The sequence below is a fragment of the Perissodus microlepis genome, chromosome 4 (assembly GCF_051167445.1).
Source record: "Perissodus microlepis isolate ML-2025 ecotype Zambia chromosome 4, ASM5116744v1, whole genome shotgun sequence".
NCBI classification, from domain to species: Eukaryota; Metazoa; Chordata; class Actinopteri; order Cichliformes; family Cichlidae; genus Perissodus; species Perissodus microlepis.
The window spans coordinates 12707964-12733997 of NC_140464.1; the positions used below are offsets into that span (position 1 = coordinate 12707964).

A 26034-nucleotide genomic window follows, 5' to 3' on the forward strand; every position below is an offset into this window, starting at 1 on the left:
TTTATACTTTTGGGGGATAAAAGCCCTCCCTATATATTTTCTCATTCTTGTTTACCCCTAAACTATACGTTCGAATGTATTAGATTTTACTTGTAAACTTGTAAACAAAAGCTGTAAAATGTCATACTATGTTATACTTCTTTTGTTTAAATCTTCGCATCGCACACAGTGTTTAAGAGATTGCGAAAAAATAAAATAAAATAAAGGAAGCCCAACAAAAATCAGAATTTCCGAGTAGACCATAAAGGCAGCATCGGACTGTCAGCTGTGGAGAGAGAAGGTGTGTTTAGTTAGTGGATTTCGGGAGCGCAGAGTCACTCGGTCTCTAATCTCGCCTGTTGTTAGCTCGCACTCGTGCATTTACCCGTCTCTCCCCTGTTTTTTTTTTCTTTTCCCCTTTCTCTCCGCGGATACACGTTTAAAGTAAAAAAACAAAAAAAAACAACGTTTATGGTCCTGGCTGAAGATTTCACCATGTCTCGCACAGACGAGGTTCACCGTTTGACGGAAAATGTCTACAAGGTAAGGTTCAACTAATTAATAAAGTTCGGAGGTATATACGAGCATGTAATTTTAGCCGCAAAGTAAACACTGCAGCGGCAAAATGAATTTGATCTTTGTATAGTTTTGGTCAAGATGCATTCAAAACCCATTTTTTTTAAATCATCGATGATCCCTTAAGGGAGAGGCGCCGAAGCTCAGCAGGTTACTATTATTATTATTTTTTATTTTTCACTTGATCAAAATAATGTATTTTCCGCCTCCCTGTACTTTTGCGTTCCACCACAACTTAAGGCAACACCTTTCCATCAAAACTGCAAAATCAAAGTCACTCACTCTTGCTATTCCTGCTCCTTGGCCTGATGCATGAGTAGCCTACACCTATAGTGGTCTGCTTGAAGGTAGTGTGAGCTGTTCGTTGGTTAACTACTGGTTATTGAGCACAGCCTGCTGAAACATTAACATACTGCATTCCAGAAGTCGGTGCTTGAGTGGCACAAAAGTCTAAGCATCCTGTTGCAACAAGTAAATATTTGCCTCTTCAAACCTGTTCTTCTTAAAACTCCATGTGAACTGCGTTTGATTGCAAAGCCTCAATTCTGGGAAAGACACATTCTAGGTAAAAAAAAAATGAATGGAAGGGATTGCACCATCTAAACCCACCATTTATTTTTAGCTTTTTTCATGTCTCAGTATTTTTAATGCAAAACTTGTCTTCAAATTCTTTTTGTAGAAACAGCAATGGGTTGGATTTACAGCTGTATACTAAAGAAGAGCACCTAATGACAGAATAATAAGGAGATTTGCCATTTATCATCTACCAGTGCTTTCCCCTGTTGGTGTATACATGGCTGGAATGCTCATTTGATTATAGAAGTGGTTGATGAATAACTTAAAAGAGCTAATGCTCTAATCATGCACTTGTTTTCGTGCTGACTGCTTTATAATTTATTAAACCTCACTGCAGGCTTTGTTTAACAACCTTTGCCATGGTTTAGAGTTGCAGCCAGTAATGGAATGTCAACATAATCTCACCGTATGATGGCTTGCTCCTGTGTCTGCTCTGTAATATTCTTGGGTTTCCTTAATGACTTAAGCCTGCTTGAGGTGGTCTCTATCTTATATCTGTATATATATCTAGGTATTGATACGTGTAATAACCTAAATATACTCTATTGCTAGCTGTTTCCATGCAAAGCATAAGCCAGCAGAAGTTTTGCAAAATCCATGAATGAGTCAAGACGAGCTGTTCTGATACCTACAGGGAATTGAGGTATCAGAAATGAGCAGACATCTAGTGGTTCTTAGAGCCATAAATTGAAGTAAATGTTCCCAGCACTGGTTCCAAGTTTACCTGAATGCCCTTTATCATATGGGGTTTATACAAGTGCTTATTTCCTGCAAATGTTGGTAAATCAGTCCCTCCATAAAAGGGGGAAGAAAGAAATGCTCCAGATTCCCGAGTTCTTTGGGGAGAACAGACCCCTCTGCAGATTTTGGTGCTCATTCAAGTAAAAGCCCAGCAGTGAGTCTCTGTCTCTGGGGTGAAGGCTCCCTGTCAAAGCCCTGACAGTCCAACACTGATGGGCAGTAGAGTGGAGAAAGAGAGTCCCACTTCCAACACTGGGGAACTGACCCAGTGGCAAAAGCCAGGAGGTCAGAGAGTGAGTGTTATCTATAGTCACTGCTTCTTTGGCACTTTGTCATGCTTTTTTCACCAAACCTTGCAGCATAAAAGCAAGTTTCGTACTGTTTCTTTAATATTTCAAGAGTTCAGTGTGACCCATATCTCAGTGAGGGGAGAAACACGAGTCTTTTACTGTATACTGCGTGTTGTTAATGCAGTAGAGCTACAATGATGAACTGAGTTAACAGTCAGAAATTATTCCACAAGTATCTGTGTTATTGTGTGTTATTGTCTTTATTCTGGTCATCCTTGAAACACAACTCTAGATATTGTCTGCCTCTCTACAAGATGATTAAGACTAGCTTTGGGTATATGTTAACAGACACGTTTGCATGTTTTTAAGACATTATTATTTGATCCCGTCCTATGACCTTTAATTTTCACAAAGAAATGCAGTTTCAAATTTTTATAGTAGTTTAATTTTTGTGAGAAACAGAATATCATCCAAAAATCCAGGAAAAAAGCAAGTATTTGATCCAGTGCAACCCACCAAGAATTATGTCTCCCAATATACAGATTAGCTATGTGCTATTTTTGTGGTACACAGATTACAATTAATCGATAAATGATCTAAACTTTTTATGAGTATAAAGCTGACCTGTCCTCTGAATCAGCTTCTTCCAGTCCAACATCTGTGCCAGCATGGGCAAGAGCAAAGAGCTCTCAAAGGATATTAAGAACAAGACTGTAAACCTGCACAAGGCTGCAACGGTCTAAAAGACCATCAACAAGAAGCTTGGTGAGAAGGTGACAAGTTTTGCTGCGATTATTTGGAAATGTAAGAAATATAAAATGACCATCAATTGCCCTCAGTCTGAAGATCTTGCCTCACAAGGTGAGGAGGATCTTGAGAAAGCCGGCAGACACAGAAGGCAGTTGGGACCACAATCACCAAGAACACCTCTGGAAACACATTACGCCTAGTGGACTAATATCTTGCAGCACTCATAAGGTCTCCCAGCTCAAGAAGGCACATGTTTAGGACCATTTTAAGTTTCAAGTGAACATCTGAATGATTCAGCGAAGGCTTGGAAGAAAGTGCTGTGTATGACCCAGAGAACACCAACTTCAAGGAGGTGGAAACATTATGCTTTGGGGCTGTTGCTTTGTGGCTGGGTCTTCCAGCATGACAACAATCGAAACACACTGCCAAGGCAACAAAGGAGTGGCTTGCTTAGAAGCACATCATAATCATGGACTGGCCTAGCAAGTTACCAGACTTCAGTCCTCCTCAGTAGAAAATCTTTGAAGAACCTTAAAGGATTTAGAGAGTTTCTATAAAGAGGAGTGGGCCAAAATCCATCCTGAAACATGTGAAAACCCAGTGACCACCAAGTAGTACGTCATATGTTGCTTGGAGATCAAATGCTTATTTCACTAAATGACAGAGAAGTCAGTTTATAGCATTTATTTAATTTAATGTGGTTTTTTTTCTAGATTTTTGCTTGGTATTCTGTGTCTCCCCATTTAAAGGAAACTGCTATGAAAATTGGAGACTTATCATTTCTTGAAAGTGAGCAAACTTCCTAATTCAGCAGGGGGTCAAATAATTATTCCATTGACTGTATATGTGGCACAATCATTGTTTAATCAAGATAAAAAAATTGAGCTGGATCAGTAATAACAAATTTTATTAACCATAGTTTACACTCAAAATAATGCAGTAATCAGCATGTTTCAGCACTTAAATCTACTGTTATGAGTTAAGATGCAAAATTACACATTGTCTGAGGCTGAAATGCAGACTGTCATCTTTAATTTCAGGGGATTTTCAGCCAAACTGATGAAACAGTACAAGTCATGGCTTCTGTTACAGGATTAGATTAAAATGATAGAAAATGGATGCCTGAAAGTGCACAGAGGTAAATGGAAACTTCATCCACCGTATGATCACTGGCTTGGAAAGAAATACACAATGATTGAATATTTCTTTGTGTTTTGCTGAGTAAGAGTCAAACTTGGAATCTCAAGTTGTTGTTTTTCATGTTAGACTTTTTTTGTGCTAATTGCCTGTGGTGATTGAACATGAATAGTTTTGTGCACCTCCAAGCGATAAACACAAAAATAATTGCTTTAACTTCCAAAACCTTGTAACCCTGCTTATCTCTCTGGTCTGTACATATCAGACAGAAGACAATAGTTGTGTTTGTCTGATTTGCAAGCAAAAAACTCCTGAGGAAGAGAAAATGTTAAAAAAAAAAATATGCAGAGACTGTAAAGTCATTGTAGTCAGCAGCTGGGCAGATACCAAGTAATCACTAGGGAGGTGAGGGGGGTAACTGCGCTGCTGTGAGTCATGTTAGCCCAGTTGAGAGTGTGTGTTTAACAGGGCTGGAACTGTAGGCACGGTGAGAGCAAGAGTGGGGATTCTGCATCTCACTCTGAGTATTGTTCCTTCAGCAAAGGGCAGAGACACTCCTTACTTTCCAGAGATGACTTTATCTTAATCAACAAGGGAGTCAACTCTGTAAACCTAGCAATCCCTGCATGATCCTCCATGACTCACTTCAATTCTCCTCCCTCACGTAGACGGGCAGTTCCAGACGAGGTGACTGGTATATAGTCATTCCTGTGCTGACACAGGGAGACAGATACTTAAGACTGACACTCAGCGCTTGCATGTTTGAGAACGTCTGTGTCTGCACCGCTGTCATCTCCACCAGCTGGTCATGCCACCGGCTGCCCGTGAAAGGTGGTGGCCTAGATCAAGCCTCTTAGCATGCCGCTGGATGAAGTCTCAGACTGACCTGGCTCGGGAGGAGGGGAGGACAAGATGAAGCAAATAAACAGATTAGAGCAGGCCTGAATGCAGCTTCGAAAGAACAGAGCTGTGTGCTAAGCCAGTCAATAGTGCAACCTCTTAATTGCTAACATTATATGCTGCTCTCCTGAAGAATAAATAACATGGACGTTTACATCAAAGCTAAACGCCCCGTGGAAGAATGTAACTTTTTCTTGTATTTCTTTACCCTTTGTCACAGAAAGTATTGCGTGTTCTGCCCCCGATACAATGCAGTGCAGGTTTTGAACACACCCTGACAGGTAAGGAAATAAAAGGGTGTGGCTCATCACCACTAGCCCTCAGGACAGCGCCGTTTTCCCATGGAACACCACTCCCTAAATGTCAACACAGCCCGGAAGCCAGTAGATGCCATTTTCTCAAATGTCTGTTATGAATGTGGCAAAATAGTCGTTTGACGTTAAGTGGATCAAGCGCGTTCTGCAGTGCGCTCTTGTTATTTGATCTTCATTTTGTGGTTGCCTGATAGCGGCTGCAGTATGTCTGATTAAAGAAAAAACCCTCATCTGAAATGCAGTTTCTCTGCCTAAAAGACATCTTGTTATGTAATAGGTTTCTCTCTCAGTTGCAATATTGTCGTGACATTCACTACACTCAAATGAATGTTACTCTGGTGATGATAAGAGAACTACAGTTTCACCACAATCTCATGTGGGAGATCTGAACAGGTGGTCTCTTAGCAACAACGTGCCATTATTCTTATGTGTTTCTGTCATATCATTGTGCTAAAAGACTTGCAGTTGGTGAAGGGCTAGAGAAGGCGTGTGAGAGGGAGGAATAGCGATAGAAGGATAGTATTTTTTTTCTTTCAAATATGGACATGTTTATTTCAGAAAGGGAATAAAAGGAGATGTAGAGCTAATGAAATGCTTACTAAAAGCCCCAGAAAGGATCTAGTGTAAACCAGCCTCTTTGATGTATATACAGTGCTGTGTGTCGTTTGTGTGGTCTTACAATAAGAAGTTGTCTGGAGCTGCATAAGTGAAAATGCCATATATTGTTTTATTTGCCTTTTTCCTTGTTGCACGTCAAATAAGGCAACACTTGTCTTATAAAATGCAATTTAAAGGAGTTTAAAATGACTTGTGCTTCTGAACATCTGCCCCCAGAATATAGTGTTTCAACAAGTTTATTCCTGCGGTGCCTAGGGCCTTGAAAAGATTGCATTATGCACTGCAGGAGATATCATAACATTCATTGCCTTTGGAACAGCAGATTTGTTCCCTGTGCCTTTGACTGCGATGCTGAGAGAGGACTATTGCTCCACACACCCACCTTCTCTGCACGTCTGGGGGCGGATGGTTTAGAGACATTCTCTTTTCTTTTACTCATCATTGCTTTTTTTTTTTTTTTTCCTCCAAGGGCATAGACTGGCGATGCTGACTGCTAAATCCAAAGCTACACTCCAGTGACTCAAACATGCTTCATGACAATCACTGATCATTAAGGTTGATTTGAAGTCACCTTGTTAGCATGGCTACTCTCCCGAATGTAGAGGATAGAAAGAAAATGTAAAAGAATATGGAAGGATTTTGTTTATTTTAGAAAAATAAAGCGTTAAAGTGTTGCCAGTGAAGAAGAAGAAGAGATGAAGAGAAGGAAAAATAGATGGAGACATTCCACATCCTTGTTGAAATAGTCCCTAATTACTGTGGAGGGTGAAGCTGTAATTACAGACAGAAAGAGATACAGACACAGAGACAGAAAATTTCAGTTCGTACTGTGTCAATGGACACAATGGTCTTGCATTGATGGGCCATGAACTAGAGTTAACATGCCTGTGGCCGCTCTTACTCTATGCATCTGTGGCAAATGCTGCTACTTTCAGTAGGATTGGCTACACTACACCCACAAGGCCAGCTCAACAGGCAGCCACAGTGCTCTTCTGAGCCCCAAGCCAGTTGTACTTATGGGCAGAAAGTCAGTAATGCTGCATGGATACCCAGATGGTTTGAATGTTCCTTTAGGTGAGAACATTTCCACGCAGCCAAATTCTGCCATTTGGATATAAAATGAGTAATGCAGCAGATTTGCTGCTCTGCCACTGTAAACTTTCTTTTTTTGTAGAATTCAAAAGACCTTTATCTATATCTATATCCATCTATATCTCAGAATGTACATGTATCTCAAGTTCTCACCCATGAATCAGCATCAAAAAAAAAAATCTGTGGCAAAACAATGCCACCCACATGTTATTTTCAAATTAATCAAGCACTTAGTTGACTGACACTGTGGGAAGCTTAAATGGGAAATTTGCAGTTTCAGTTTGTTTAGGTGTTTTCTTTCTGTTTTCGAATGTGGAGAAACTGGAGTGTTACAGGCAGTTCTGTAGCAGTAGGATGCTTGCACAGTACAACACATATTTTTCATTGTATTTATTTGTTTCTTTATTTTTATAGAATTGCCCGCAAGCTTTCAAACTGATGTGCAAAAATGTTAATTTCCTATACATCCAGCCAGTGACGTAACCTAAAATACAATGAAAGATTTTCTCAGATTCAACATTTTCTATTTTTCAATTTGAAAGCTAAAATCATATTTTGAGGGATTTGTGGGAAATGCATCCCTTTCCTCCACAAAAGGAAAAGGATCTTTTGCTGGTAAAAGAAATAAAGCTAGCAAATAAGTCTGGTCTCGGTTGCTGTGGTAACCAGTGTCTGCACTGAGTTAGTTGAATGGCTGATGCTGAGGTGGATGAGGGGGTCACACTAGCTGCAGATGACAGAAAAGCAAACAAACACAGTAAATAGTTGGTCTCTGGTGTGTATGTTATTTGTCCGGCGGAGACAGAAGGGGACATTTCAGTTTAAAGGTGAGGAAAAGATAAAGTAATTGTTTGTAGAGGGCTTGGTTTTTCCTACTCAATCTGAGACCCCTTAGAGACAATTATGGACCCCAAAAGAGTCTTAAAAAAAACTTATGTCTGCTCTGTTATACTGAAATTTGCCAAAGTGCCTTTTCGTGACTAATATTTACAGTAGGGGGCATCTCCAACCTGACAAACCCTTTTATTTCTGTGTAGCATGCAAGGCATTATCATTGAATTGTTGCAAACCCTGACTGAGTTCACAAATACAGCACACAGGAACTGCTGATATTTACCCTCTGCGCTGCAAGTTAATAAGAGTATAGTACAAATCATAAATTCCCCTTTTTATTCCCATCTTACCAGGAGCATGTTTACATGACAGAGGATGGAAAGTAGGCTACTGTTGGCAAGAGGCGATGTATGATTTATAGGCTTTTTTGCAACAGTTTGTTTTCAGTGTTTACATAGTTCCTGACATGAGTCTTTTTGGACTAATGACCATGACTGTAGATCTGCACGAAACCCTTTCCACTGTTTATGTTCACAATAAAAATAAAACTTATTCAAAAAATTGGATGACATTTAATACAAGCGTCTAAACCTGCACTGGGTTGTTTCACTACATTTCAAAATTTTAGAAAAGGAAACCTCTTGTGTGGCACAGCAACATCATTATCTGTGACATAAAAGCCAGCGCTGAAACTGTCAGGAGTTGTTGCAACCAAAGCACACTGTTATAGGAAGAACGTCTCTGTTCTATTTTATATCGATGCCTGTGTTTGACATGAGTGATGCACAACACTTGAGTGTGCACGCTTCCATAACAAAGGAATGGAGGAGCTGTTTTTGAAGTCTACTAACTTTTTTTTTCTGCCCATAATGTTAAAGTTTTCTCCCTTCAAGAGAACTTGGAAAGGACACACGCATTCATGTGGTATTCTGAGATTTGATTTTTACCTTGGCTTCCACTGAGAGCACATGATGTGCCTTCTGCAGCATTAGTAAGGCTTTAAGTATGCGAAACTGCGAACTGGCCATTGGCATCTGCTCAAAGCATATACCTCTGACATAAGCGCATGCTTTGCATTGTTGTTTGCAGTTTCAGGTTTACAGTAGCTCTTCAGTTAGTCTTTAGAGTCCTTGTACTTCACAGTCTCTTGATAAGTGCTGGGAATGCCACTGTACTGTAGGGCTTTGATGCTTTGAAGTCTTAACTTCTTTTTAAATCAAATGATAAAACTGCCCATCCTATTTGAGTATACGCAAGAAGTCAAAACATTCAGTTGTCTTATTTTAAGTGTGACGTTTAAATGGAATTTACTTTCTTCTAGTGAAATGTGATAAAGTTTGGAATGCATTCTCTTAAACGTGTGTCCTATTTCCAATATGGCAACTGTCTCATTAGTTCTAACACCAAAAATTTTTTTTCTGATAAGCTGTGACCAGCCTTAGCACCAAATTGACTGGCTTAGGAGAAAAACCCAGGATGGCATAGCATAAACAACCAGAATACCCTCTGACAGGTACCCAGATATATTCAAATCCAGCACCACTGCTACAATCACAGATTAATTTTGTTTAAATTTTAGTTAACTTAATTGTCTAAAGATTTCATTTTACCCTGATTGTACCTTGATTCATGTGGTCGATGTGAAAAGAAAAATCCCTGTTAAAAAGTCTGAGTTTCGTGACCACACTGTAGAGACATCATTTGGCCAGCAAGGGGTTTTCCCCCAAGAAATGATTTAGTCAAGGTCCCGTCTGAGGTGTACGGTCTGGATCCCATGTTAATAATCATCACACTGGAGCCAAAATATTTGGTCCTAGTACACCAATTAGTTCAGGTATCAGTTGTCCTCCAGCTGATTGAGACTCATTCTTTGCTTATGCACCCTCATTATTAAGAAAGAGAAAGGCAAATGGCATTTTTGCCACTAGTCAGTCCACACAGTATCCACTTTCTTAACATTCTTCCCTAATAACATCAGCAGCTCTGGCAGCTTCTGTCGGCTCTCATCATGTGATAGGTCCTTACAGTCCTCACAAATGCAGTAAATGGCAGATTCAGCTTTCATGTGATCTGGGCATTTATGTATTTATTTAATTTTTTTTTAGGCCTGTGACAAGTTGCTATGTTGAAGAGGAAGTGAGAAGGAATGAGAGAGGGGAGGGTGAGAGGGAACAGATGATGGCTTCCTGGCTTCTGATTGCGCGTGATTCCCCCTGGTTCTAATCAGCTGGTGTTAGTTTCAAATTGCCCCCTTTGCATGTCATTACGATGTTTGTGTGCGTAGGTGTGTGTGTGTGTGTGACAGAGGAGAACAGAGTGAGCAGAGATGAATGACTGTCCCATAATTTGAATCTGCCATCTAGATGCATCGACCTTGTTTCGATTGTTACTGCTATGGTGAGGGGAAACATTGATTTGTTTAGTGCGCAGAAAGAAATCATTTTTTACGTCGCCTAATAAAGTTTTCCTCTAATCCTCCTTTATACATGCACTCATGCACGCCACAGTTCTCTGTATTCTCCCTGTCTCACCTCTGCAGCACAGCTGGGTGTCAAAGAGATCTGATTAATTTTGCAGGAGACATTAGTCTGCCCTCCTTTGATTGTCTCCCTTAATTTTTTGCTCCGAGTGCTGATAATGAATTCAATCAGTCTTCGTGTAGGCAGTGACGAAATGAGCAGACTCTTCCTCTCAGAAGAGGAGAAAATGACTCCAGCCTTGACTTATTTCTTATTTTATGAATTCTTTAATTAGAAGATGATACAACGAGTTTGAAAAGAGGGGGATACAGTAGCTGATTATACACCTTTTCTTCGTAATTCATAGAATATTTCATCCTCACAGTTTTCTATTCAGTCATCTACTTGATAGCTCTCTCTCCCTCCCTGCCTCTCTGTCGCAAAACCTTAAGTGTCTCCTGGCCCCATTTCCCAATTAGTTGTCACAATTAGGGTAACAATGTAGCACAAGAGAACTGGGATGACAAATTTAGCAACAATGGGAAGAGATGAAGAAAGAAACTACCTCACTTTTTTTTCACTTCTTCACTTCCCTTAACTACATGTCATTTAAGTTGTATTGTAATTCATGTCTCTTATATAATAGTTATATCAGTAGCTAATCGCATAATACTGTAAATTGGCTCCATAGCTGCATGCATTACTGTCTGTTTATAGAGTGACAGTGTGTGTGTGTGTGTGTGTGTTCGGAACGTGGAAGAAAAGGCAGCTAGGCTTGTGTCACATACCTTTGGCCTCTTCAGTGGGAGAATGTTCTGTAATGATGCTGTACTGAGCCTAGCTTTTTTTTTTATGTAATCCTCCCACCAGTTTTAAACACCACCACTCTTTATTATAACCACTTGTATCAATGTAGGTGTGTGCACGAGTACACACACATGTATTTGTGAATTTGTGATACACACGTTTGTGTAACCTCTTCAATGAGATGCACTGAATAATTTAGGAATAAATATTTTCTTAGCAAGGTCCTGAGGGTTGTCTTTTATCTTCCCAGAGGTAGAACAAGCAGGGATACAATTTGTATTGAGGTGCTATGTGAACTTGAGATAAGGTTCTCAACCAATTATATTTGTATCCTTTGAGTGTGTTAGTCTAACAGACCCGGGGGGAGAACATTACAATAATTTATAATATGCATTTTACTATTGTTTCATCGTAACTTTGGAATAAGTTTATTTAAAACAATTTTTTTTATTAAAAAATAAAATAAGTAAGCAGACTGAAGAGTAAGCAGACCACTGAAGAGTCTGTAGGACGTTGTTGCCTTGTGTGTGTTTGTATCTGTATAAGAACAAAGTTTCTCACTGTATTGTTGTTCCACGGTGCACTGTAGACTTACCATGAGTCCGTTTTAATTGACAGCTAGACTCAGTCAACAGAAGAGGAGGAGGACTCTAAAAGGCTGTGACTTCTGATTTTAGCCAAACAATATAGGATCCTGAACAACTCTTCCTTGTCCTTTTGCTCACTGGTAGTGTTGCTCTGACCACAGCAAATACTAAAATACTTCATATGTTGTGCAGAGATTTGTGGGTTTCTAAAATAAAGCTATAGGAGTGGGGTATAGCTTCAAAATTATATTACAATATTTCCAGAAAATTTGGAAGAAAAATATTTAATCTACTGAGCAATGTAACCTCAGTAGTGTAAAAGGGTTTTTTCCAATGAGCTACTGTCATTGATGTCAGACTACCTAATTTGAAGTGTGAATTTTCTTAAACAAGGTGCCAGCTGCAGCGGGTTTATAGTGCAGTAGTAGTGATACAGCAATATATCCGATGACACAGTCAAGTCAAACGTAAACACAAAAGTAGCAAGGAATTTTTATCCACTGCCCTCTTTCCCTGATATATGGAACACAACTAGCGAGCATTCCAGTGGTACTCAGTGGAGCATTTGTTTAAGTGTGAGTTGCTTATCTCTAGCTAGTTTCTCCCCCTTTTGTAGCCTGGTTGTCTGGAACAGTGTTTTTGTCTCAAGTGGTGAAACAAATTTGTTATTTTCAGTTTTAGCGGGAACATTTTTCTCGCATGTTTTGCAAAGTACTTCGTTCTCTTGGAGGTTATTAAAATAGCTGCCTGTTTAGATACTAAATCATTACCTGAGATGGACACATGGCTCTGACTCTCAGACATGCCCGAGTGTGCTAGAACGTAAAGGCAAATTTATTACTGGCATTAGCAGGGACAATATGATATGGGACATCCCTGTAAAGCAAAATACTGAAACAAGAGCAACAACTAAATTACTATTAATCTGATGTGTTTCTTTGCTTATACTGTTAATTATATTTCAATGTTTAAGCATTGGTAGTAAACATTTGCTGGTTTCCTTCAGAGCTTCTTTAGTTATATAAAAAAACAATGGTGGAGAATCTCAGGTATTTAACTCCTAGTGGGGGTTGGCCCCTTTGGAGGTGTTTGCTTTTTAAAGCACTCAAGACTCTCATGACATGGATGATTGCAAACCTACACAGATATTTAACTAACACTATATATACACAGTAGTGGCCCACAAGTTGTATCTATATCCAGTTTATAATATAACGCAGAAAAAGATGTTTGGGTAATTGAGGAATAGTGTCATCACATGATTTGTGCTGCAAACCAACTTGTGACTTCATTGATTACAGTGGTCTAGCAATGTCTTTAAAACATGCACAGCACAGCTCTGAAGGCAGTGGTGTGAAATTGCTAGTTAATATAATGAATGAACAACAACCTTTTTATTTTTCTCTTTTCTCTTGACCATTTTGAAAATGTAAATTCTCTACAATAAAGCATCACTTCTTCTTTTGGCTGCTCGCTTTAGGGGTCACCACAGCAGATCATTTGCTTCTATCGCACCCCATCCCTAGCATCCTCTTTTATCACACCAATCCACTGCATGTCGTACTTCATTACATCCATGAACCTCTGTGGTCGTCCTCTTTTCCTCTTCAACATCCTTTCTCCAGTATATCCACTATCCTCCCTCTGCACATGTCCTATCCACCCAGCCTTGCCTTTCTAACTTTACAAACTCCTCAGCCTTTATGGTTTTCCTTTATAGGGCAAAAGTCTATCAGGTATTTGTTATAAAAATATTGTTGACAGACAATAAAAATTTTTTGTAGCAATACTTAAAACTATATCCTAGTTGAATAGCTTTTAAATTGCATTTGCCAATAGATGTATAGATCTAAACCAGTAAATCAGAGTAAATGAGTCATTGATGGTGACTTGTCTTTTGGCATTTTGACGTTATTACTTGTAGTTTGCTCCAGTTTTACAATTTTTTTTGTAAGCAGAGTCATAAAAAGGTGTAGTAATTTAATTACTTATGATAAAGAAAAATAATAGGCAGTTTATATCTTACTCATTTGGACTTTCACTATAGATGGATTACATGCATATATGGTGCTGCTCAACTTTTGGCACAGTTTAAAAAAAGCAATAAGGAAAAAAACTGGCAGAAAAATGAAGGGAAAAGCAAAAATGCTGAAGTCTGAGTGAGGATAAGAGGCCCATGATTTTCAGGATGGGCTGATGGAGTTTTAGCTTGACACTAGTGGCACCTTACCATATTATTTTGCCACTGTGTGGATTCAGGCTAGAAGTAGATCATAAAGTGTTCTCCAGCAGTATTGATGGTTGGTGGAGACTGCTGCTGCTGCAGCAGTGTTGTAGTTGTCTCTCTTTCCCCCTGGCTATTCCTGACTATGTGACTAGGGACCGGCTAATTGGAGGAAGCCCTGGAGAAGCGAAGGAGGGGAGGAGAAGGGAGGTGGTGTTGAGAAGTGTCAAGAATCATGCATTCTCAGCATTTTACACTGCACCTTGGAGTGTATTGGGATACAGTATTTCCGGAGCAAAACAGTGTAGCTTACTGATCCAGCCAAAACAAAAGATATGACTTCTGCGACTGGTTATTATAAAAATGAGAAACCCATTAATAAAATGCTTGAATTTCACTGAACCAGTACTGCAGCACACAGTTCTTGGAAAGGCTGTTAGTACAATTAATCACACTGTAAGCTGGATGTTTTGTCAGGCATTCAAAAGGCAGCAACCCTACAAACACAGTCGAGAGCTATAGTTCAGTAAAAAGATAAAACTTTAAGACGTATTACATTTGAATTGGTAAGTTTACATTTTAATTTGTTAAGACACCAAACCCCCTTTTGCACTATGCTGTAAACATGTTTATTTCTACTGTGAAGTTGGGCATTTTAACATGGCAGTCTATGGGGACCGACTTGCTTTCGGAGCAAGCCTCCAGTAATCATTTGAGGAACTGCAGCTTTTTGGCACGTCGACTTTGGCTCCATATTTCAGCCCCAGAGGTTGCCTGTTGGTCTGTACACTGGTATGTGTTCTGTATATAGCTGTTTACTTTATAGAAAACTGCTTTTGTGCACCTGGAGAAGCTTTGCATATAAAGAGAATGTGAGGCAAAAAGTGGAATAGCGAATAAATAAAGCAATATGCAAGTCTTTGCTCTTGACTTACAGTCTAATGATAAGTAAATGCCCAACCTCCCATCTATTTCTTGTTTTCTTTTTCAGACCATTATGGAGCAGTTCAATCCCTGCTTACGGAACTTTGTTGCCATGGGGAAGAACTATGAGAAGGCCCTTGCCAGTAAGTCCTTTCTTTTTTTCTTTCATGCTCCTGTTTCACTGCAGATTTAGGCACTTAGCCAAGAAAACACTCTGTTTCTTTCTCTTTCTTTATCTCACACACACACACACACACACACACACACACACACACACACACACACACACACACACACACACACACTCTCTCTCCCTTGCTTTATGTATCTAGCTACATATCCTTTTTTTATGCATTTTAAAAAAACAAAACAAAAAAACCCTACAAAATGTATCCTTATGCTAAATAGGCAGACCTAATCATTTGGTGCAGAGCTTCTGGCATTGCTTGTACATGGTTATAGAGGTGTAGTCAGAGCAACACAAAAGGCCTCTAATCTAATTCAAAAGCGAGGATAGCTCACTGTCAGCAGTCAGATTTACAAAGGAAAACAAGTGTGTGTGTGGCTGTGTGGCTATGTGCTTGTGCTTGTGCATTTGTTTGTTGGAATCCCAAACACTTACAGCCATGCCTTTTGAATTCTTCATTTACTCTCTGATTTGAGCTGCTTTTAGAAAATCAGGTCAGGACATTGTACAGTGTTGTCCTTTCTCACATGTAGCACACAGCAGTGTTATCTCACTGCTGGAAACTGTACTGTATTTAATTTAGGCAAGGTAAGGTAGGATGTGCAGGGTGCAGGATGACCACTTGCTGGCTGTGAATTTGCACAACTGTTACTGTGCAGGCATTATTCCCACATCACATGGACTTTGCAGGAGGTATCAGCTTAAAGACCAGTTCATGTTAAATCTGACTGTGTCCATCATTTGCATTCTCACATAAATCTTTGTTGGGCGTTGTTTAGAAAAATTCGGCATTGTAGGGCATGTGTGAAAAATTAGTTTCAAAAAGACTGTCATACAATGTGTTCGTCAACCATAACAAGACCTCCCTCTGCCAGTCCAACTCATCCTACCATTAAGGATGTTCTCTTCCCTAACAAGTCTTTTTCTTTCCGTTGATGCACAATAACTAATCCTGTCCTTGGTTTAAGTAGGAAACAGACTGGTAGGCTCTCACAGAGCCATTAAAGACCCACTTTGCAGAATTGGCTAAACCCAAGGGACTAAGCAGCTCTCATTTGAGGGGGCTGGGGATGGGAGTGCACACCATATCCATATGGTGCAATCACTGAAATTATCCCACACCAGAAATGCCAAAAGCCTTCACTGATAGGCCTGCTTGGTCTGGGTATTAGAGTATTACAGGTTTTCCAACACAGCATTCAGTCAGTGAATTTCACAGTGGCTGGTAAGTGTAAAAGCAACAAATGCTGCGACTGACCGAGTCTAACTGCCAAGCCAACAGAGCCTGTAATTTTTTTATACAAGTCCCCTGACAATATGATGATTTTGACACAGAAAATCTTTACTGTCTTGATCAAGATGTGTTATCCCTCCTCAGAGTGAAGGATCAGTAGCTCTCAAATAAACCCCTCCCCTACCATTTGCCTGCCGTGCAATCGGAGATCCAATAATCCTCTCCGTCTGTCTCTCTGAACCCCTTATCACACATTTCATTAGATAGACCCACCCGTATAGATTCAGCTTATCTAATCAGCCATTCTTCAGTTACAGAGACACTATCACACATGCTACAGCAGCAGCATCAGCAAAAAGAAAGTGTCTGTTGCTGGGAGATCTGCAAGAGCTCTCACAACCCCCCCTACCACACATGTGCAAACTCACATGAACTGACACTCACACATTCACACTTTCCACATCAAGGCAGGCAGGAGGCCTGTTTGACATAACGAAGAGGACTCAGCTATGATGCTCTGAAGGCTCTGCTCTTATTTCTCTGGTCTTTCCCATGCAGTAGAGAAAGAAGGAAGCACAGGCCATCTCCTGCCATTGACTCAGCTGTAATTGGGATTAGCATTAGCATATGTCCCTCAGCCTCGGAGCAGAGCTTCGAGGCTTCCAGCCTAGGAGACTTCCCTTATTGCTATTGCAGGGCAGCTGCATCTGTCTGCTAGAAATAGCTTGCCCCTGCCAGGACATTGTTGTAAATGCGCCTCTCACCTGGCAGCTGTCTGAAAGGCACAGGCCCATCTGTCACCTGGACTGCTGTTGAATTCACCTCAAAAAGCACTGGCCATTATTTGCTGGAGATTGTCAGACTGGTGGAGGACTGCATGGTAGTAAGGCAGAAATCACTGGAAGCTGACTCTGCCCTGTGTGACCTTTGTTAGCCTGGTCAGGTGCGGTTGAAATGATAGTGGCTGAGGTGGATATTGATTTGTGCAGCCAGGACGACTCCTTATTTAGCCGCAGAGCAAATACAAGCAGAACGACTGCCCATTTGGATTAACTTCACTGATTGTTTTTGTGCATGCATGGAGCAAAAGTCAAACTTTCTGTGTGTGCACGAGTAGCCCCTTATTGGTCACGAGACCTACAGCCATGTGCATTCACTGTATGTCATGTGAGAATTTTAGAAACACTGTATGCTTTATGCCTTGCATTAGTGCTAGTGGGGAGCCTGTGGAATCATTGTCTATACAGGTGTACGAGGCTTGTCAATCAGCAGCCAACACAGTCACTGTGTCACCCTGCTGTGGGGTGTTCAAACATATTGACATAAAAGATTAAATGGAATGGAAGAAGCAAAAGTCCAGTGGCGATTATCAGCATGTGGTTAACAGCATGACATTACTCTTTCCTTTGTGAAACAAGGAGCTATTGATTTCTCTTTTTTTCGTATGTATGTGACCTATTGGCCGTGGATCAAAAAGAGGCCTGTGCATTTTATATACATTTATTTATATTTATATATAATAAATACTTAGCTTTTCTTTACTGTATGATATAGAGCAGCGGTCCCCAACCTTTTTTGCGCCACGGACCGGTTTATGCCCGACAATATTTTCATGGACCGGCCTTTAAGGTGTCGCGGATACATACAACAAAATAAAACTAGTACCGGTACCGAAAAAAAGATTTATTCATAACACACGTGAAAAGACCCAGGAAAACCGAGTTAACGATAACAAAATAACGCTGAAAACCAATTTAAAAACCCTGAAAACCATACATTTCACACCTGAGCCTCAACTCTCGCGGCCCGGTACCAAACGACTCACGGACCGGTACTGGTCCGAGGCCCGGGGGTTGGGGACCGCTGATATAGAGGGGAAAAAATAAAGCACACTTGCAAACTTATTTTAAAAAAGGCTTCTGCAGGGTATGGCACAAAAAATTAACATGGAAAAGCTGTTAAAACATGGACAAAGGAAGTGTTTCCAGGTGTTATAAAATATTGAGTGAGTGGTTTCATAGCAAAATGAATTTATCTGAAGTGACCCAAAAAATGCTCACATACTTTATTCTGACTCAAAGGTGCAACATTTATTATTTTTCATATGAAACTAGAAACAGAACAAAAGGAAAAAAAAGAGATTTATTGTTTGAAATACTTCTAAGAGAAACTAGAGATCACTGTATAGAAAGCTGTCACCTGTATTCACACAAAGCTAAACTGTGCATTGTGAGGTTTTTTTCAGAATGGAAAGTGGACTGTTCTGTAACCTTTAAACTAATAATCCCTTTATTTCTTTTTGTACTCACTCCTATTTTCTTCTAGATGTGACATTTGCTGCCAAAGGCTACTTTGATGCTCTGGTCAGAATGGGTGAATTGGCCAGTGAGAGTCAAGGATCCAAAGACTTGGGTAAGTGATGTATATATGATGACCCTACCTTCTTTCTTTCCATCTTATTGGAGGGTTATATTTTTTCCTTCCTTTTTTCTGGTTACATTGGCCTTATAGAGAAGCCGCATTATCTTTCTGTGTATAAAATAATGTGACAGTTAAGTAGCATTTAAGAAGAAAACATGTGGGTTGATAGAGAAGGTGCTTTTTAATTAGTCTTTTTAATCTAGTCATTTCACTCATGGAGGAAATGACTTCTTCACTACACGGGCTTCCTTTTCATAGGGAAATGTTCTAGGAAGGAAAAACAAAACAATGATGAGTGCAGTATCATCAGCAGCACAGTGAGGCTCGGGCTGAACATTGTCATTTTCAACAGCATACATAGTTAGATGCTTTCAACCAAGCTGAAAAGTATAAAGTCTTTTTAGATTTTTGGTAGGAGAGTGCCAGTTTGATACTTTTCCTGCATGGCATGCTTTCATTTTGTGGAAAAATGTATGCGTATACTGGACGTGTTGCTCTTTAGATTAAGTGCTTAAGTCATGTCAATTAGGTGTGTCTGGATGTGAGCATTCTGGTTGCAAACATAGAGGTCAATTGGAAAAGCAACACCTGGTGCTCTCGTAGTGAGTAGTTTCCTAGGTGATCAGTGATTTTCTGTGTGTGTGTGTGTGTGCGTCTGTGCGTCTGTGCGTGTGTTTGCTGTCCCCAGCCCAGGGGAAATCAGCTCATGTTTGAAGAGATTCCCTTTTGCACTGATTGTGCACTCGGCTGCTTGATCTGCGCAGAAGTAGCTGTTGATTTGATGGGGCCTTTGTTGCTGTGGAGCTGAGATACAGTTTGGGTTTCCTCCAGCCCAGCCAACAGGGACTGACATGAAAGTGCTTTCAGGATGTTTTATTCAGCAAGCGATCGTCTCGCTCTCTCTATCTCTATATCTCACAGCGTTTGTGTGGATTTCTATTGATTCCAAAGTTCACAGCAGTACTTCCATGCTTACAGTAGCTGGCTCTTCGTGACCAGACAACCTCGGTTGAAGTTGTCACAAAGACAGAAGAATATATATGTAGTCTAACTGACAGCTGGTCTAATCTCCTCTTGCACCACCAACCACTTGGACTGTAACAGCACTGAATTCTACCTTATTCTTAAAAATACACATTATTGAATGTGCTTGAAGTTTCTGTGTGTGCTGGGATTTGATTTCAATCCTATTCATAACGGAAATAAAGCTGCCAAATTTGGAAATTGTACATAGACCATTGTGTGTAGGATATTTCCATGTGTATGAGGCAACTGAAAACCTATGCCTCAAGGAGGATTTGGAAAAGAACTTGATATTTAAACGACTAAACCTTTCTGTCTTAATATCTGCCCATTCTTGTCTGCCCATCTAGACACAGCAAAGACTGAGATTCTCACTCATTAAGTTTGGAAAAAAAAAAAGATTGTGATGTAATTAAATATAATGCATCCTGTTGTTTGTTGTCTGTTTCATATATCATGTGTGCGTTACACCCAGCGGTTCTCTACGTGCTTCTGTGTTTTCCACAGGAAGAATTAGTGTTTTGTTTTCCAACCGGTTGCTTGCAACATTTTAGAGTCCCCACCCTGAGGTCACGTCCAATATAATGACCTGAAGTTCAACTGTATGTACAGGGTTAGGCCCCAGAGCCGTGGGTTTCCTGTTTGGCTGGTGGTAGAACACTAAAATATCCACAGACCGGGAGCATCTCAACTACCCATATAAACCACAGCCTCTGTGTGCTAAAGTTGAGAGCACACAAAATTTCTGCTTCCAGTATGGAAGTATAGAAGCAGACAAAAGTGTAAAATCAGGCTTGTAAGAAATGCAGTGGATGTGAGTGCTTTAATGGATTCTACCTTAGCAAGCTAGAATCCATTAAAACTGATTGATTTGTTCTGTGGACTAGCTGTGTTTGAGCTGACTGGCTCAATGTCCTTTAAAGGTAATCTGCATCTTTTTTCCCCCGTTTTCTTTTTGTTTGCGCATGTTCACACATGCACGTATGAGTTTGAGCTCTTGTTGCACCTCTTTAAAGCCTGTTAAAAGCTCAGTTAGAGATGGGCGCAAACGGTCCCGCCTACACACCTAAGAGTCTGCAGATGCTAACCATCTCCTTCCTCTCTCCTGGCTTTTTATTTTTTCCTGTCATCTTTGACCCCCTCACACACACTTGCACAGTGAGGGATGAAATTACTTTGTGAAAATGATTGCCTCTGTTGCCTGTTTTCATTATCAAATCGACACACACTGTAGCCTAGCTTGATTCTTTACAACACATTGACAACAAAGCGTGTTCCCACAGGAATCCACTCTGGTGTGCGCTGTACTCCATGTGCGTTCATGCCTTTTATACTTTACATCGTTTTGTGTGTTTGTACATAAACCATGTGCCATTTCTATGTGTTTATATAGTATGAGAGCTCTTTTAATCCACTTGTGTAGATCTCTGCCTAGAGTCTCTCTCTTACCAGCCCCACTACTCCCACATACTCCCTCCCACATATCCTCCTCTGGTTGGGCTAATCATCGCCTGTCACTTTGCCACCCACACACATGCATGAACATGCACACTAACACACACACACACACCTGCTCTCCCTCCCTCATTTCTTTTTCTTTTCTTTCGTTCGCTGTGTCTGCCATCCTACTCTTACTTTATCTCTCTCTCTTCATGTAGGTCTGGAGGGAGTGAGCAATTATAACCTCAGTGAGGCTTGTGGGGCTCTCCAACCCTTTTAGGGAAATGTGGTGTTTGTGGGGCTGGAGGTATTTACAACAGTCCCAACCAACCAGCCCTTCTTCATTGTGTTTATATCCATTTGAAGCTAGAGGCGTGTTATTTACGACTACGCCTGTAGCTAAGGCAGTTTACAGGTTTAAACTCCTCCGGAAATTTCAAGCATTTTGATTTGTCACTGTAACAAGCCCTCTTTTAAATTTCTCAAGGCTGGTTGGTTAGATTTCTGCCAGTCAGTTAAGTTTCCCTATTTTTCCAGAAAAAGTCTTGCTTCAAAGTCTGGTGTGTTGGCTATTTTTGCTCTACTCAATTGATTTCAGAGTTCAAATTAATATGACCTAAATAAAATTAAGAGTCTACACATAACTTTGCATGTCTGAAATATTGCCTGAATCATGGTAGATTGAATCTGTTGTCTTGTCTGCATTTTCTTGCTGCATAACATGGGCTATGTGTATTGCAAATAGACTAGTGCTTTTCTACTCTACTTGAGCACTCAAAGCACATTGCACAACAACCCATTCACCAGTTCACACACACATTCGAACATGCACTTTTCTCTATGCCTAAGCGCTTTCTGTCTAGCATTTACATGCATTCTTACTCTGCTGAACGCATCGGGAGCAACTCAGGTTCAGTATCTTGGCCTTTGACACACAGACGAGAGCAGTCAGAGACTTAGCCATCAACCTTCTGATTAGTAGATGACCTGCTCTATCTCCTAAGCCAGCGGTCCCCAACCCCCGGGCCTCGGACCGGTACCGGTCCGTGAGTCGTTTGGTACCGGGCCGCGAGAGTTGAGGTTCAGGTGTGAAATGTATAGTTTTCAGGGTTTTTATCGGTTTTCAGTGTTATTTTGTTATCGTTTTGATCGTTTACTCGGTTTTCCTGGGTCTTTTCACGTGTGTTATGAATATTTTTTTCTTTTTTTCGGTACCGGTACTAGTTTTATTTTGTTGTATTTATCCGCGACACCTTAAAGGCCGGTCCATGAAAATATTGTCGGGCATAAACCGGTCCGTGGTGCAAAAAAGGTTGGGGACCGCTGTCCTAAGCCACAGTCACAATAGGTAGGCTCAAGCTGCCAGTCTCAAGCAGAGATGAGGCTATTCAGACCCACCTGATGCACAATTGAAAATACTGATTTATTGCGGCTGTCCATGCCAGTAGCTTTCAAGATGTAAACTTGGTGGTTTCCCTCTAACCAGTGAAAGTCAGCACATTAGTTTGTGCACTTGAGTATCATGGATCTGCATGACTGACTTTTCACTGAAGGTATGCTGGAAGGTTTTGGCCTCTTTAAGACTCAGCATGGTCAGTCTGTTCTTCTTTAAAACTTGCCTGTGCTTGGCTGGGTGTGTTCCATTATGCTGTCCTAAATGTTAGCATTTCAGTGAGAGCTTTTTCTAAAAACCTGTGCAAGCACAGAAATTTCGTAGATAACATATTGTTTTTATATTTGCTGTGACTTTCATTTACCCTGTCTCTGGCTAACAATAAAACAAACTCCCCTTTGGCCATTTGATTTATTCGTCTGTTTTCAACAACCCAGGCAAGAATGTGAAATGCATACACTTTAGACTCCCCAGCCAGAGGAAATCAAATATATTTCATCCCCTCTTATCAGCTTCTCTAGCCTTGCTAATAGCCAAATTTTAATAACATCTTGCATGATTCAGCACAAAGACATGTCTTTCGGGAAATAACATGCATTAGGAAAAAAAAAAAGGGAGGCAAATATTAAAAGCACACACTCGCACACAAAAACTCATATTCCTCCCAGTAATTATTGTAGAAAAAAGTGGTACACTCTGGGAAAATGAGGCTGCAAACTGATGTAGCATAACTGTCTTTTTTAGGTTAATGGACCTGGGACACAGGCATTAAATATCTGCCTGTAATTGTATGCTGTCTAAAAGACTACAGTAAATGACATGGTTGTTGCTGAGAGTAAATACTGGGACATGAGGAGTTAACTTTGACATGCTGTATTTGAATACACATACTTTATACATGCATGTCTCTTTAACGGTCTGTCTGTCTTTAGTGTGGCCTACCTCTCTCCTCCTCCAGCACCTGTCCCTGTTTAAATGAGAGCAGAGGAGCTCTTTTCTTAGCTCTGTGCCACCATCCCAGGGGTCTCTGCCTTATCCTGCTCTATTTCTGAGATACGCATTGCATGCTGGGAAGCTAGTGGCCCCTACAGTCTCCATCTACACACATTCACAATGCCCTTCATTTGTTCATGGCAGGGAACGGCATAGTACTGGACAATTTTACTCAAGGCTCAGTGTAAAGGTTACTGTTAAAGTAATCCTACGCAAAATCGAGGTTGTGTAGATCTGTCACTTTAATAAAAGGTCACTAAGGTAGACAATGCAGAGATGTATAATCAATATAAACTACACAGCAGCTGTCCACAAAAATGCATATTAGCACATATACTCACACGTATAAACACTATGTTGCTAGGCAACTTGGTGGTTCTTGATAGTCTCATCTGAACGATTAATTACAGCAATCAATATGTTTGTTGTACTCAAATGTAGGCTCAGCCATCTGCAAATCTACCTATTTATTCTACCAAATACAGATAGTCTATGGAAAGTGTACCTTAGTGCCCTCTTAAAGAGATGGTGCACACTTTGTTGAGGGTAGATATTCCTAAGTGAGTAAAGAAAATAGAGCCACCTTGAGCCTTTTAATATTCAGCATATCATATAGCTTAGCCTAATCGGATGCTAAGATGAAGTAATTCTAATCTTAAACGTCACCAGCACAGTGACCTAATGCTGTTGGGTTGTTGTGCTTTCCAATATTCACAAGCTGCTAACCCTGGTCTCTGGTGGAAGTGGGGAACGTACAGGTGCTGTATACATTTTTAAAAATGTATCTTTTACAGAAACAGCTCTGCCTTCAACTGGCTGCAGATCCAGGAGCAGCTTCTTCTCTGCTGCAGAGTGCTCCACTGCCAAAATGACTGCTACAGCACATTTAAATTCTGCTGGTTAGGCTGCCACCAATGAAAACCAGCAGTTAGTGCCATGCCAGTGTGAAAGTGTGATCAAACCAGTATGTCCACATCCGACATCCATTTATGCAAATCAGATTTTTATGTCATCTAAAACCTTGTCTACTATTTCTATGCCATGATCCAAAAGAGTGTGTGTATTTGTAGGTCTGAGCTTGTACATGGGAAATAATCCACTAGCAGCAACTCTTAGGGTGTAGCCTATACAAAACAGATCAATGCACTTTAGAAGCCCCAGTGAGTCTACTGTTGTTTCCTCTCAGTGGTGCATTAGTGTACTCTGTTGTGTTTAGATGCCCTACACACACACACACACACACACACACACACACACACACACACACACACACACACACACACACACACACACACACACACACACGGTTAAAGCGTTAGATTTTCAAAGCAACCACTCTTTTTTTTTTCTTTTTTCTTTTTTTTTCTTATTTCAGCATGACTGTGCTCTTTTTTTCTTTTTCTTATAGCCTTATAGCATTTGATAAAACTATGCTGTATTAGGGATTCAAATGTAATGTGAAATAAAGGCTATTGCTCTTTTATTTTGAATGCTCTTTTTGTTTTGTTACATTGTTGTGTGACATGACAGCTGTGTTCTTCAGGGATTTTCCAGGTCTCTTCACTTTTCCCTGTCCTACCTCCTGGTGTCTCTTTGCCTAACTTACCCTAGATTGTGTTGAACTTTTTTTTCACTCTGAAGTTGATACTTTTGATTCATAGACGTCTTTGTGTCAGGTGAGGGAGACAAAAGAATTCCACATCACAAACACAGTACTGTGTATTTCTTTATATTTTGGTTTCAAGGAGTCAGACTTTCTTGTAACTTTTGGAGTGTTCTTAAGCAATACTGTAGTTCTCCATGCTTTCTCAAAGTCTCAAAGTCTCAAAGTTTTTCTTTGGATTTTGGCTGCTTTTTTACTCACTTTCAGTCCAATCCTCTGATCATTTTTGGAGGGAGGTTTCATTTGTTAAGCCACTTAACTTTGACCTATAAGTCATTCAAGCTTAAAAAGCTCTAACTGGACAAGTGTGAGATCTAAAAAGATATCTATGGCAGATAAACAGTATTCGATGTTGCTATTGCACAAGGGGGGTTGTACAGCAGCAACCAAAGTATCAGTCATGGTGCCAGACTTTGTTCGGCTTTATGCAGGTTTCCACTAGTTTACTAAAGTACATGCAGCTCTTATACTCCCAGAGGAGACCCCGCAAAACACATATAACAGTTTAGATGTATGGGGAGAATGACAGACAGGAAATGGTCTCCTGCAGTGATCCTTTAGCATATGGGTGACTTTTCAACCCAGTGAACTATATCGGCACCCCACACAAGTTTACGTTGTCATAAATGTATTGAGTCATGCATGTAAACCCCTAGCTTTACATGCATGACTTAGTGAGATCATAGTCCACTAATTAAAATAATTTTAGTGTTTAGTTGTTTTTCTTAAAAGAAAAATCATTATTATTCAAAAGATGCAAAAGTGATGCAAAATTTTCAGTCTCTACTGCCCCTGCGGTAGCATTAAATATTCAGAAAAGGCCATTGTGAAACTGAAAATATGCATATTTTTGGTTTTAAATTATTAGGTCA

At 40.2% G+C, this 26034-nt stretch overlaps 1 protein-coding gene across 7 annotated transcripts in view; it reads left to right on the forward strand.

The window, feature by feature from the left end:
- The first annotated feature begins 273 nt into the window (after window positions 1-273).
- Window positions 274-26034, forward strand: part of LOC146388476 (BAR/IMD domain-containing adapter protein 2-like) — a 54685-nt gene continuing 28924 nt past the window's right edge. For all 7 annotated transcript variants that reach the window (XR_014800045.1, XM_084925820.1, XM_084925816.1 and 4 more), the window contains exons 1-3: window positions 274-522; window positions 14876-14951; window positions 18555-18641. Coding sequence is in view for 6 of the 7 variants with exons in the window: in XM_084925820.1 (XP_084781946.1) it covers window positions 451-522; window positions 14876-14951; window positions 18555-18641 (235 nt within the window). In the remaining variant the exon portion in view is untranslated. The remainder of the gene's footprint in view (window positions 523-14875; window positions 14952-18554; window positions 18642-26034) is intronic.